Here is a 12,111-nt window from a genome sequence, read left to right as displayed (position 1 = left end):
CGAATGAACCCTGAAGCCTTGGTAGGGCCAGGTATGTGTAACCTTGAGCCTTGGTTGGCCAAGTGTGTATGAAGTACCGAACCTTCGTGATCGGGCATGCTATATAAACGCCATGTATATGACATCAATATGAGTACGAATATGCTAAGTATATGTAAATGTTGTGTAAAGGTTATGTATATGCAATGTATATGAGATGTAAATGATATGAATATGAGTATAAATGGAAATATGAATACGAATACGAAAATAGATACGAAAGGTAAACGAGTACGGATATGGATATATGTACACGGATACGCAATAGAAATGGAATGTCCCTATGGAAAGCAAGTAAGTGCTATGACGATGATATCATTATCTCCCATCCTATGCTACCTCATATGTTGTCTATTATGCTTTCATATTGATATTGATCATGCTTTACATACTCAGTACATTCTTCGTACTGACGTCCTTTTGTTGTGGACGCTACGTCATGCCCGCAGGTGGCCAGGGAGACAGACTTGATCTATAGCTTCATTATTCAGGGACTACATAGCGGAGCTCCATTTCATCCGGAGTTGCAGCTTTTGGTATAGATCCTTTTGTGTACATATTTATGGGCACGGCAGGGTCCTATCCAGCCTATATGCTATGACGTATTCTTCTTAGAGGCTCGTAGACATATGTATATAGGTAGATATGTTTGGCCTTGTCGGCCTATATTTTGGGATATTATTTTGATAGCCTCGTCGGCTTATGTACATTTATATGGGCATGGTTGTTAATGATGACATAAGTAAATTGTCGCCCAATGGGATTAATATGAATGATGAATGGAAGTATGATTTAGCTATGTGGCTCACCTAGATGTGATGTGAAAGCATGTTAAGAGGTGCCCGGGTGGGTTAGCACCGGGTGCCCGTCGCGGCCCTCCGGTTGGGTCGTGACAACAGATTTGAAACTAAAACATTTCTTGAAAAAAGATCAACAACAATCTCGAAAGGATTTAGGAAGCTTTTGTCAAGACTTTGGTTTTGAGAAAGTTGCTGCTCCATCCAAAAAATTGAGCAAAATAGCAAAGAGATCTACAACTTCAAAAATGAAATCAATGATCTTTTACAAAAAAAAAAAAAAGATAATAAGACCCTCTAGGTCCCCTTGGAGCTGTTCAACATTTTATGTAAATAAAAATGCCGAAAAAGAAAGAGGATCTCCCAGATTAGTTATAAATTACAAACCTTTAAATAAATTATTAAAATGGATTAGGTACCCGATACCTAATAAAAGAGATCTATTAAAAAGAACTTACAAAGCAAACATCTATAGTAAGTTTGATATGAAATCAGGATTTTGGCAAATACAAGTTGCTGAAAAAGATAAATACAAAACTGCATTCAATGTCCCTTTTGGGCAATATGAATGGAATGTTATGCCTTTTGGGTTAAAAAATGCCCCTTCTGAATTCCAGAATATTATGAATAATATTTTTAACCCTTATAGCAATATGTCTATTGTTTATATAGATGACATATTAATATTTTCTGAGGACATAGATTCTCACTTTAAACATCTGAATACTTTCTTTAAGATTGTTAAACATAATCGATTGGTAGTAAGTGCTAAAAAGATTAAATTGTTTCAAACAACAATTAGATTTTTAGGACATAACTTATACCAAGGTACTTATAAACCCATTTGTAGAGCCATAGAGTTCTCTTCTAAATTTCCAAATGAAATTCCTGACAAAACCCAATTACAAAGGTTTCTAGGAAGTCTTAATTATGTTGCAAACTTTATCCCTAATATCAGAAAGATCTGCGAACCTCTTTACAAGCGTCTTAGGAAAAACCCAGTCCCATGGAGTCTTGAACAAAAAGAAACAGTTAAGAAAATCAAGACTGTTGTCAAAAAACTTCCATGTCTAGGTATTCCAAACCCGGATGCTTTCATGATAGTAGAAACTGATACTTCTAACGAAGGATATGGTGGAATTCTTAAACAAAGACTTGTCCCAGAATCTGTAGAACAATTAGTTCGTTTCACATCAGGGATCTGGAATCCTGCACAAAAGAATTAAAGTACTGTTAAAAAAGAAATTTTATCTATAGTACTATGTATTACAAAATTCCAAGATGACTTGATAAATAAGATTTTTTTATTAAGAGTTGATTGCAAATTAGCAAAAGACATTTTACAAAAAGATGTTAAAAATCTTGTTTCTAAACAAATTTTTGCTAGATGGCAAGCTTTACTATCAAGTTTTGATTTTGAAATCGAATTTATAAAAGGAGATTTAAACTCTTTACCAGATTTTCTTACAAGGGAATTTTTACAGGGTAACCATGAGGCCAGGAGCCCCAAACTCCCCCTTCAGGAAAAAACCCGATAAAAAACCAAATGATCACAGGTATTCATCCTTAGCTGAATTTCCAAACCTACCCAGGCCCATGAGGCCCACATTTCCAACCCAAAACAAAAAAATTAACTATCCTCGGTTCTATTCCCCAAACAGAACCATCATCCCCATTTCAAAGGATCCAACCTTCTACCAGTTCCACAACAGGTAAAGGAAAAATCCAAACCAGTGAATGTTACAAAATGAAGACCCCAGAGTCTTTTCCCCCAAGCAGTTGATCCGAGCACTCCCTCAAAGAAGGAAGAACAACAGGCAACTCCAGAAGAGTTCAAAATCATTAACAAAGCAATGCTCCCTGTGTTAACATTGGATAAACATTATGAAAATTAGAAGGCTGAGGATTTACTCAAACCTTGCTATACTAATTTTGACTATATTGAAACTAATGACACTATCAAGACTAGGAGGTATTGTGAATTTATCCTGGCAGACACAGGATCAATAACAATTGAACATACTACAAATAACAAACATGGCCAAGATGGTATTGCATACTCCAAGGTCACCATAAACAAGATTATTAGTCCTTTTGATTGGAAGGTGGATCATCTCCATACTCCTATCGTATTATCATAACAACATAGGCCCCAGACCTATAATTACTTTGATTATGAATGGGCATGGCATAATTTTCTGTATGTAAGACCCATTTCTCACACATGGTTCGTGAAATACAGCGAGCAAATGTCTAAATCAATTAATTCCTAGATGGTTCTACACCTGGTGGGAAAGATTTGGAGGCAATGAAGCAACAATGCCCAAAAGCTTCAAAATTCATTATGAAAGATTCCAGAAGGAACAGGAGATTTCCACCTTACCGGATCATATTAAATTATGTCAATATTACATAAGAAAAAGAATTTCTTATATCATCAGTTGGTCTTTTGACATAGATGAAATATCAAGATTTAAATATTTAGTTAAAACCATAAAAAGCAAAGGATGGACACCGGAGTCTAAAAATTTGAAAATTAAGAATCCAAAGCCATCCAGCAGCAGGACAGGATCAACAGAATCCAAAGCAGAATTAAAAAAGAAGCTCTTAGAGGCTTTAAGCAATATTGATGATACCGACCCAGCAGATCTTCAAGAACTACTGGATATAACATCTTCATCAGCAAAAGATAATGGCGACATGATGGACCCACAAGGAATGGCCCAAGCATATCTTCATTATCAAGAATTATCATAAGGATATTTACCCCTTCAGAAAAGAAAGAGGTAAAAGCAGATGGCCGACAACTTTACAAAAAGCAATGGTTCAAACTTGACAAAAGGAAAGTAGTAGACAACTTTACAAAAGTAGTCGTCCAACTTTTCAAAAGCAAAAACAGAAGACATCTTTAAAGATAGCCGTCCACTTGTAATCATCCAAGAGATGTTAATTATTTTCCGAGGTCTATATAGGACTCTCAAGTTGTAACTAGTAAGGCATTCGAAAACTCACCTCCTACTTCGAAATAGCCTTTTCCCTTCCCTCTCTGTAAAATCCCATGTATGCTTTCAATGTTTGAATAAAAAGTCTTCAACTTTTGTAAGTATTTTCTTTTAAATTCCGCAATTATTTTACTTACTATTTTAGCCGTAAAAAGATCCTTAAAATGTACCTATCAAGAATAACATGTATGGGATGGGTTTTGACCACAGCTTTGGGCTTTGGTTTATTACTCGATGGTTGAAACCAGAGCTGATGATTGAGAGTGGCGCTTTCAAAGGACACTCAACTTGGGTCCTGAGACAAGCAATGCCTGATACACCAATCATATCAATTACACCCCGTCATCCAGAGAAATATCTGAAGAAAGGACCTGCTTATGTCGATGGAAATTGCACGTACTTTGCTGGAAAAGACTTTGTTGATTTTGGAAGTGTTAATTGGGCAAAAGTTATGAAGAAACATGAAATCAAGGATCTTAGCAAGGTTCTTATATTTTTCGACGACCATCAAAATGAACTGAAAAGGTATTATGTCTTTTTAGACTGGACGGTCTTGTAGTGTTTTTCTTGATGGAGGATTTCTTGGTCATTTGGTCGGTCTAACTGTAATGCAATAGTACCCATTCTGTCTAATGGTATACCGACTGCAACTTGTTTTGCAAAACTGTTGACTCTACGTCACTTGACTCTCCATTTTGAACTTTGATTGACAGACTAAAGCAAGCACTGAAAGCAGGGTTCAGACATCTTGTGTTTGAGGACAACTATGATACTGGCTCTGGAGACCACTATTCTTTTAGGCAGATGTGCGATCAATTTTATGTAAGAGGTGTGTTTCGTTTCGACTTCCTATCTTTTTTCATATGTCAAGACCTAACTGGACATTTAAGTTACTTTGCATTTAATCTTCTTATAAATCTTTTTGCATTTAAGTAATGCTGTTTAATTTAAATTTCTATAGAAGTCTATTTCGTTTCTGTTTTATATTATATTTTCCCCCTTTCTAAGTTGATTTAACATATATTGGGAAATTGATACTCGACAATTGAAGAATGATTTTGTGCTACCACATATGCATGTCCAACAATTATCTTCCCCGTTAAAACCCTTAAAAAAAGATTTTGTGGTTACTCTCACTATGATTCGGGAGACGAATGTATCAATTGAATCAACGTTACAACAAGAGAATCCAAATGAATTGATTGCAAATCTTGGGTATGTAATGTAGCTCATTAAATATATCATAATTTAATATATACTATCATAATTTGAATACGCTATTCATCTCCAAGCGTATAAAAAATACGCAAGTTTGAAACACTAATAGCTGGCTAATTGCTTTTAAATTAAGAATTGAGATAGTCTTGATTATGAATTCGGGAAAACTGAGATAACAAGAGAAAAATGTGTAGGAACAAATGGCAAACTCTTGCTCTCGGAAAGAATCTTGTTGTGAAACCAAAAAATAGGAAAAAGGAAGAACAAAAAATGAAGCTAATGCATTCTAGGAGAGTGTCAATAAATGATAAGGCATCTATGCTATAGAGGTAGCAGGGAAGAACACTGCTGGAAATGGAATTGGATTAATGTCTCTTTCTACTTGACAGATGAACTTAGTGTTTCTTAATATGCTTTGAAATTGTGAATTTTCCTCCTTTATGATTTATCATGGACTCATGAGGTTATTTGAAGTTTCTGTGCTACTCAAAATGCATACATGCATAATACATTTTTTCTATTTGATATTCAGGTGGGGGTCATAGCTGCTTTAAGGATAGTGATGAAGCTAGGGTTAGATCAAGAAGGAAGAAGTTTTGGGAGAAGGCCGTTGATATTGAGGAACTATGCGGTCCTGGTGAAGCTTGGTGGGGTGTGAGAGGGCAGATGTGTGATGATTTTAACCACAGCAATAAAGCTATTACTTATGCGGAGCATTTTCAAAACAGCAGGTTTGTAGAGTCAGTGTTAGATGTTTACTGGGAGCTCCCGCCTGTGGCTGGTCCTTCACTTACTCATCAGACGAGATACGATCCAGCTCGTGCACAAAGTCCTATTATTGAAGATGGCAGATATAGATTGTTTCAGAGGCTTGGCTTATCTGGACTCGAGACTTCTGTATTCAATGGTTACACTCAAATGGTCTATCTTCAGGTGTCGCAAGAACCTTAATTGGTTTTAGATTTGGTCAAAAATGAGCTTTTTGTTGCCACTGTATTAGGTTGTAGTTTTGTTCTTTACATGTATATCTCCTTTCTCTCTCTATTTCTTCAGTTCTTTAGGATGTACTTCTTGAGAGCCAAGTGTATCCCTTGTCCATTTGGGCATGGTACTAACGGAATTTGCTCATGCCCTGGTTGTTATAAGTACTACAGTCTACAGTATTATTTACGTGAAGTTTTAGATGTCCAATGGGTGAAATTTGATCCTCTTTACGCAACACGGAATATATGCCAAAAGCCCAAAACTGCTGATGTTCGATGGCTCTTCCTTTGCCTCTATTACTCTTAAGCTATATGGCAAGAAAGAAATATAAAAAAGATGCATCAAGTGATAGGTCACTTGTATTTATCTTCATATAAAAAAGAGTGATGGTTACCTTGCCTTGTACGGTTGTACCCCTATTTTTACATCTATTTAACTGTGCCCCAAAAAAAAAATTAAAAAAAAAATGGAAGCACCCCACTACCGCGCTGTTAGTGTTAAACCATAAATACCCAGTGGCAAGATTACAAGTTGTTTGGAGAGGTTTGATTGATGAAGAAATTGGGGGTATTTAGACGTTGAGATTGAAGTACAGAAACTCATACCATATACTCCCTCTGTACTAAAAAGATTGTTCTCCTTTTCTTTTTAGTCTGTTTAAAAAAAATTGTCCCCTTTCTATATTTAGAAACAATTTAACTTTATGAGATGATTTACAGCCACACAACTATCTAAAGCTTGTTTTGGATCACACATTTCAAAAGTTTTCCTTTGTTTTTTAAACTTTGTGTCAAGTCAAAAGAGGACAATTTTTTTGGGACGAAGGGAGTATCTCTCTAATAAATAAGACAGTCCGCACCTAAACCAATTCAAGCAAGGGAAGGGCAACAGAAGCAGTCATATGTAACCATTTTCATAATTTCATTGGGGGAGGAGATGGGAGATAGAGGCACAGAGGGTGTCAAGTACGTGGTTATAGAAGTTGCATTTACACACTGAAGGTTCAAGACGAACTCAAGTTACGAGCCAAGAGCTTCTCTTTCTGTTGTTTTGATTGGACAGTTTTCAGGAGACGTAATGAAAGACAAAAAACTTACTCCTATAACAATATCAATTGTGGGAAACTGAAGACTTTAGCCTGCCGTGATGGTTTTAGCAATATGTAAATTGCTTTGAATTTACAAAGAAAGCGTCAATATGTCCGAGTGGTTTTCGCATGCCCTGCTGAAATTTCTAGATTGCATGCTTGAATTATCGACGTTTTATGCATAACAAAGATATCAAAGACTTAAAGTAGATCCACTTATCTTTAATTTATAGTTCTTGGTTTCTGAAGACCTTTATTATTGGTTTCTTTTAGTAACAACATGTGGTCTAGCACGAGAGGCTTTATATCTGCTCCGAGAGAGAAACAATGGGTTTGACATTGTGATCAGTGATGTTAACATGCCTGACATGGATGGATTTAAGCTTCTGGAACATGTTGGACTTGAGATGGATCTTCCCATCATAAGTTAGTTCTCTTTCATTTAAGACTAACTATGTTTTGTTCTAGACTAATTACTAATTGTACTGATTTTTCATATACCTTTTCCAGTGATGTCTGTTGATGGTGAAACAAGTAGGGTGATGAAGGGTATTCAACACGGTGCATGTGATTATCTCTTAAAGCCTATACCGACGAAAGAACTTAGGAACATATGGCAGCATGTACTCCGAAAAAAGATGCAGGAAGCAAGGGACATTGGAAATCATGAACTGGACCAATATGATGAAGTGTGAATGCTTAATGGAGCTGAAATCCTTTCAGGAAAGAAGAGAAAAGATTTCGAGAATAAGCATGATGAAAAAGAAATGTCTGATTCAAGACGTGTTGATTCTTCTTCCATGAAGAAAGCCAGAGTAGTTTGCACTATCGATCTTCATCAAAATTTTGTCAAGGCTGTAAACCAGATTGGATTTGACGGTAAGTTCATTGAAATTTCTTTTTGCTCTCAAGTAAGTTGCACCAAATGATAAAAACCAAAACTTTATGTGACGGATGCCTAATACAACCTTATATTCTTATAATAGTGATATAAGTTACAAGTGAAGAGAAATGAAAGACTCACACGCACACTCACAGAGAACATTGAACATTAGCTCGAGAATTCATGAAGTGCTCTTGCCTGGACATGTGTCGTGAAGAAGATCGATAAATTTAAGTATGTTATATATTTTTTCCCCTTCTCTATGTTTCAACATAATCAAATGTGCTTTTATAACTGTCTAAAAACTGAAAATACGGGAGGTTAATTTTAAATTTATTTTATTCTTTATCTTATTTCAAATCCTCCTCTTTGCATCCGAGATGAGAAGTATAAGTTAAAAATCAAGAATTAAATTACTATTATATTGCCCTTCATAGCTCAACAAACTGAAGGCAGAACTTCAGCTTCCAATACAATAGAGGCTAATTGTGAAAAAGAGTAGGGACTTCAAATTGCTTATATGAAGAGGTTGAATTCTTTATTGTGAAAGTTGAGTTCTCATAAACTTTTATTCAGAATTGAGAGTTATTAGTACTTTTAGTTCATCGATAAAAGTTGTCCACCTGCCAGATATAAGTTATTATTCCAAAATTGCTTCTCTTTCTCACTTTCCCTGTGTTTATTGTGCTTCTTCTTCCTTTTTTGTTTTATGTCTGCATCTCTATTTAGTATTTAGTCATTTATGGTTACTTTTGATTCCTTAAGTGTTGCATCTTGGTAATTTCTCTTACTTACTATTTTCATTATGGAGTTCGAGATTTTAATCTTGGGTTTTGAAATTGAAATTTGAGAATTTTCAGATATGGACCAAATAATTGAAGGTATCAAACTGCGGATTGGATTTTTCTCTTTGAATTCAATGAAAAGAAACTACACGGCGGTCATCTTTAAGTTTCTCATATTTGAAAGGTAAAAAATGAACTTCTCAATTCCTCAATAAATTAATAATAGTAAGACATCTAATTATATTTTTTTCTCTTCCTTCGTTGCAATTGCACAGATTGGAAAGCTCTGAGTCCTTTTGCTACTAATCTTTTAGCCTTTGTTGGGTTTATTACATTCAATTTGGAGCCATTTTTGTGTTTTGACTTTGTCTTCCACTCTTTTCCAAACAATTGCGTCTTTTGGTATTTGAAGCTTACACTAAAACCTTGTAGGTTGCTCCATCACGAGAGAAAAAGTTACTGTTTCATCCTCAAACGTCTCAATCACATGTATTGGAGTCCTCATATAGAAGATACAAGTGGGCTTGCATTAACTTTAGTAAATACATTTAATTTCTACACTTGGAAGTTTGTAGTTTTGATTTGTGTATGTTGTAACAAATCAACATTTTCGTATGTTGCTATAATTCAACCAATGATAGTTATCACCTACATCTGAATAATGTTTTCATATGCTATTCACCAACCTTAACCAGAACGTCACCTAATTAGTTAACCAAATTGATCATAAACACGGGCATCCTGGACTAGTAGCTACTAAGCACTAGATACTGAAATTGATTTTATAAGGCAAATAATGACGTGCTTAAATAAATGTCTAAATTATACTATGTGATTTGTGTGTTTGGTAAAAGAATGTCGATGAGCATTTTTCTTTTGTTAAATGACTGCAATGTTCCTCAGAATTATCTACAAATAATATAAATTTTAAAATACTTTTATATGAGAAGGGACAAATGACGATGATATATTACAAAGATAATTAAATGTTACTGTATAATTTAAGAAGAGTAATACGAAGAATACCAAAGATATTAGGGCTAGAATAGTAGTAGTTGCGGCCGATAACCTATTAGGAACAGGGGCGGATTTAGAGGTAGCTGAGGGTGTTCACCCGAACACCCTCCGCAAAAAATTACAGTGTATATGTAGGGTAAATTTTCTGTGTTTGTGTATATATATTAACTTTTGAACATCCTGAATAAATGCAAATGGTAAGCTTAAGTGGTCCAGGATGTTTAAAATAGTGTCTACCATTCTAGGTTCGATTCCCTTCAGCAACATTATTTTATATTTAGCTTTTATTATGTATATGTAGATTTTTTGTAAGATATTTAACTAGTAGCCAGTGTAGGATATCTTAACAATTTTTATCAATTTTTTGTCTTCTTCTTTCAACGGAAAATCACTTTCCCCAATTAATAGTTACTTTTATTCTGGTTAACCACTTGTCTTCGATTCGATTGACTGGTGGTTGTTTTAAACATCCAATGGTAACTTCAGGAACCTAACAACCCAAGTTGAGTACTGCAAACAGAAAATGTCTGAATGCTTGAAGTAAAGCTCTTAAATTTGGTACAAACTTCAGACATGCATGTATGCAATTAGGCTTTGACAAATCTTAACTTCATACATTTATATTAAAAGTTTGTGTGCCGGAAGGTCAATCATGTATGGTTGAAGCTCAATCCTATATGATTGAAGTTTAGACAACTAACTTTCCCTCATAATAATCCTACAACTTCAGTCAATGAGGTCAGAAGTAATGTTGGAAGTCATAAAAGATTTTTTGTAACTTCAATCGCGAATGTTTGAAGTGGATTTCGAAGAGGCTAAACTTGCAAAATTCTTACACTGCATTATGGCTTAAATCGAGACCCTAAAATTGACTATCCATGCACTTCGCCGGATAAAATCATAAAAGGCTGTCTAACAAAACATGCTTATAAGTTTTTAAGCATTAAGTTAGGGGTGATCAACTTATGACTTCCTTGATTCTAGCTTCCAGCACTTTGATGTTTAGCAAACCCCAGAGTAAATTGATAAGTGCTTATAAGCTAGTTTGACCAACTTATAAACTTGGTAAACACCCTCTAGGCTTGTCAAATTCACTGGATTTAAGCTTCATAAATTCACATGGTTACATACAAATATCACACGTTCAAGGGGAACTATTATAGATGGGTTTTTTTTTTTATGACATGGGAACCCGCAGCCGCTACCCTTGGGGTGCGCACTGGGTAAACCCAGCTCCTGTGCAATAGCTCGAAAATGTCACGACCCAACCCCATAGGCCGTGACTAGTGCCCGATCTGGGCACCCAAACACATCTATCAAATGTTATCTCAAATTTTTATCAAACGCATTCAAGTATATAGCAGAAGCCGACAAGGCTATATTTCAAATTTAGATAATTTCCAGAAAAATTTCGGCAGAGTTTCCTTTGTTTTACAGACTATCCAAATTAACCCTGCGCACAGATAATACCAACAATGACCACCCAGGGCCAACAAAGCAACATTTAAACATATGCGGACCGGCCGCCGCGGTGAATGGGATCGCCCAAACACAACATATACACGCATCCGTACAGAAAGACCCCAACCCACAAACATGTCTACAGACCTCTAAACAGACCGACAGAATCATATGACGGGACAGGGCCCTGTCGTACCCCTGAGTGACGTACATTTATACAATAGCAGGAGACTGTACCAAAAATATAGGCTCCGGATAAGAGAGCGCCTCAGAACAGCGGAATAAGATCCTAAACGGGCGGATCAGCGAACCTGTCGTATGTACCTGCGCGGCATGAAAACGCAGCTCCCGAAGAAAGGGAGTAAGTACGAAATATGTACTGAATATGTAAAGCCTGAAGTAGAGAAACCAAAATCATAACCGGAAACAGAACGAACAGAAAGGAATGCAAAAATCCAGAATACCAAATGCATATTTCAAAACATAAGGAATGTGTACAGAAACATATGTCATATCATGTCCGGCCCCCGCCAAGGGACTCGGTAGACAGAACGTGGTCACCCTCCCGACGCTGGTGCCACAACACATAAGGATCAGAATAGGGGATAAACCCATAACATAGCATGTCATGTCAAATGGCCATATCGGATCATATCATATCATATCAAATAGTGTACATGGCACAGCATACTCCACAACCCATGTACACGTATACCTGCCCCCTCACCATCGAGGCACGGCGAACAATGCAGAGGAATACGCTTGACAACATATCCTGGCCCGGGCTCAGTGTGGGAAACATTGGGGCATCCACGAGTGGAGTAGTGAGAAACTAAAT

The 12,111-nt window shown here is 36.1% G+C and overlaps 2 protein-coding genes and 1 pseudogene across 2 annotated transcripts in view; 2 read left to right on the top strand and 1 right to left on the bottom strand.

The window, feature by feature from the left end:
- The window catches only part of LOC132630156 (two-component response regulator ARR11-like), an 81,325-nt pseudogene extending 71,952 nt beyond the window's left edge, over nucleotides 1-9,373 (top strand).
- Nucleotides 3,990-6,247, top strand: LOC132630152 (uncharacterized). Its single transcript, XM_060345732.1, has 3 exons — nucleotides 3,990-4,363; nucleotides 4,552-4,667; nucleotides 5,589-6,247. The coding sequence occupies exons 1-3, from the start codon at nucleotides 4,023-4,025 to the stop codon at nucleotides 6,005-6,007; spliced, it is 876 nt and encodes a 291-aa protein (XP_060201715.1). The 5' UTR covers nucleotides 3,990-4,022; the 3' UTR covers nucleotides 6,008-6,247.
- A 1,750-nt stretch (nucleotides 9,374-11,123) lies between the features above and the next one.
- The window catches only part of LOC132630147 (pentatricopeptide repeat-containing protein At2g37320-like), a 94,911-nt gene continuing 93,923 nt past the window's right edge, over nucleotides 11,124-12,111 (bottom strand). Inside the window, exon 3 of the mRNA XM_060345727.1 lies at nucleotides 11,124-11,597. The gene's annotated coding sequence lies outside the window, so the exon portion shown is untranslated. The remainder of the gene's footprint in view (nucleotides 11,598-12,111) is intronic.

This window comes from Lycium barbarum, chromosome 3 (genome assembly GCF_019175385.1).
Source record: "Lycium barbarum isolate Lr01 chromosome 3, ASM1917538v2, whole genome shotgun sequence".
Taxonomy (NCBI): Eukaryota; Viridiplantae; Streptophyta; class Magnoliopsida; order Solanales; family Solanaceae; genus Lycium; species Lycium barbarum.
This window is presented reverse-complemented; position numbering and strand designations above follow the sequence as displayed.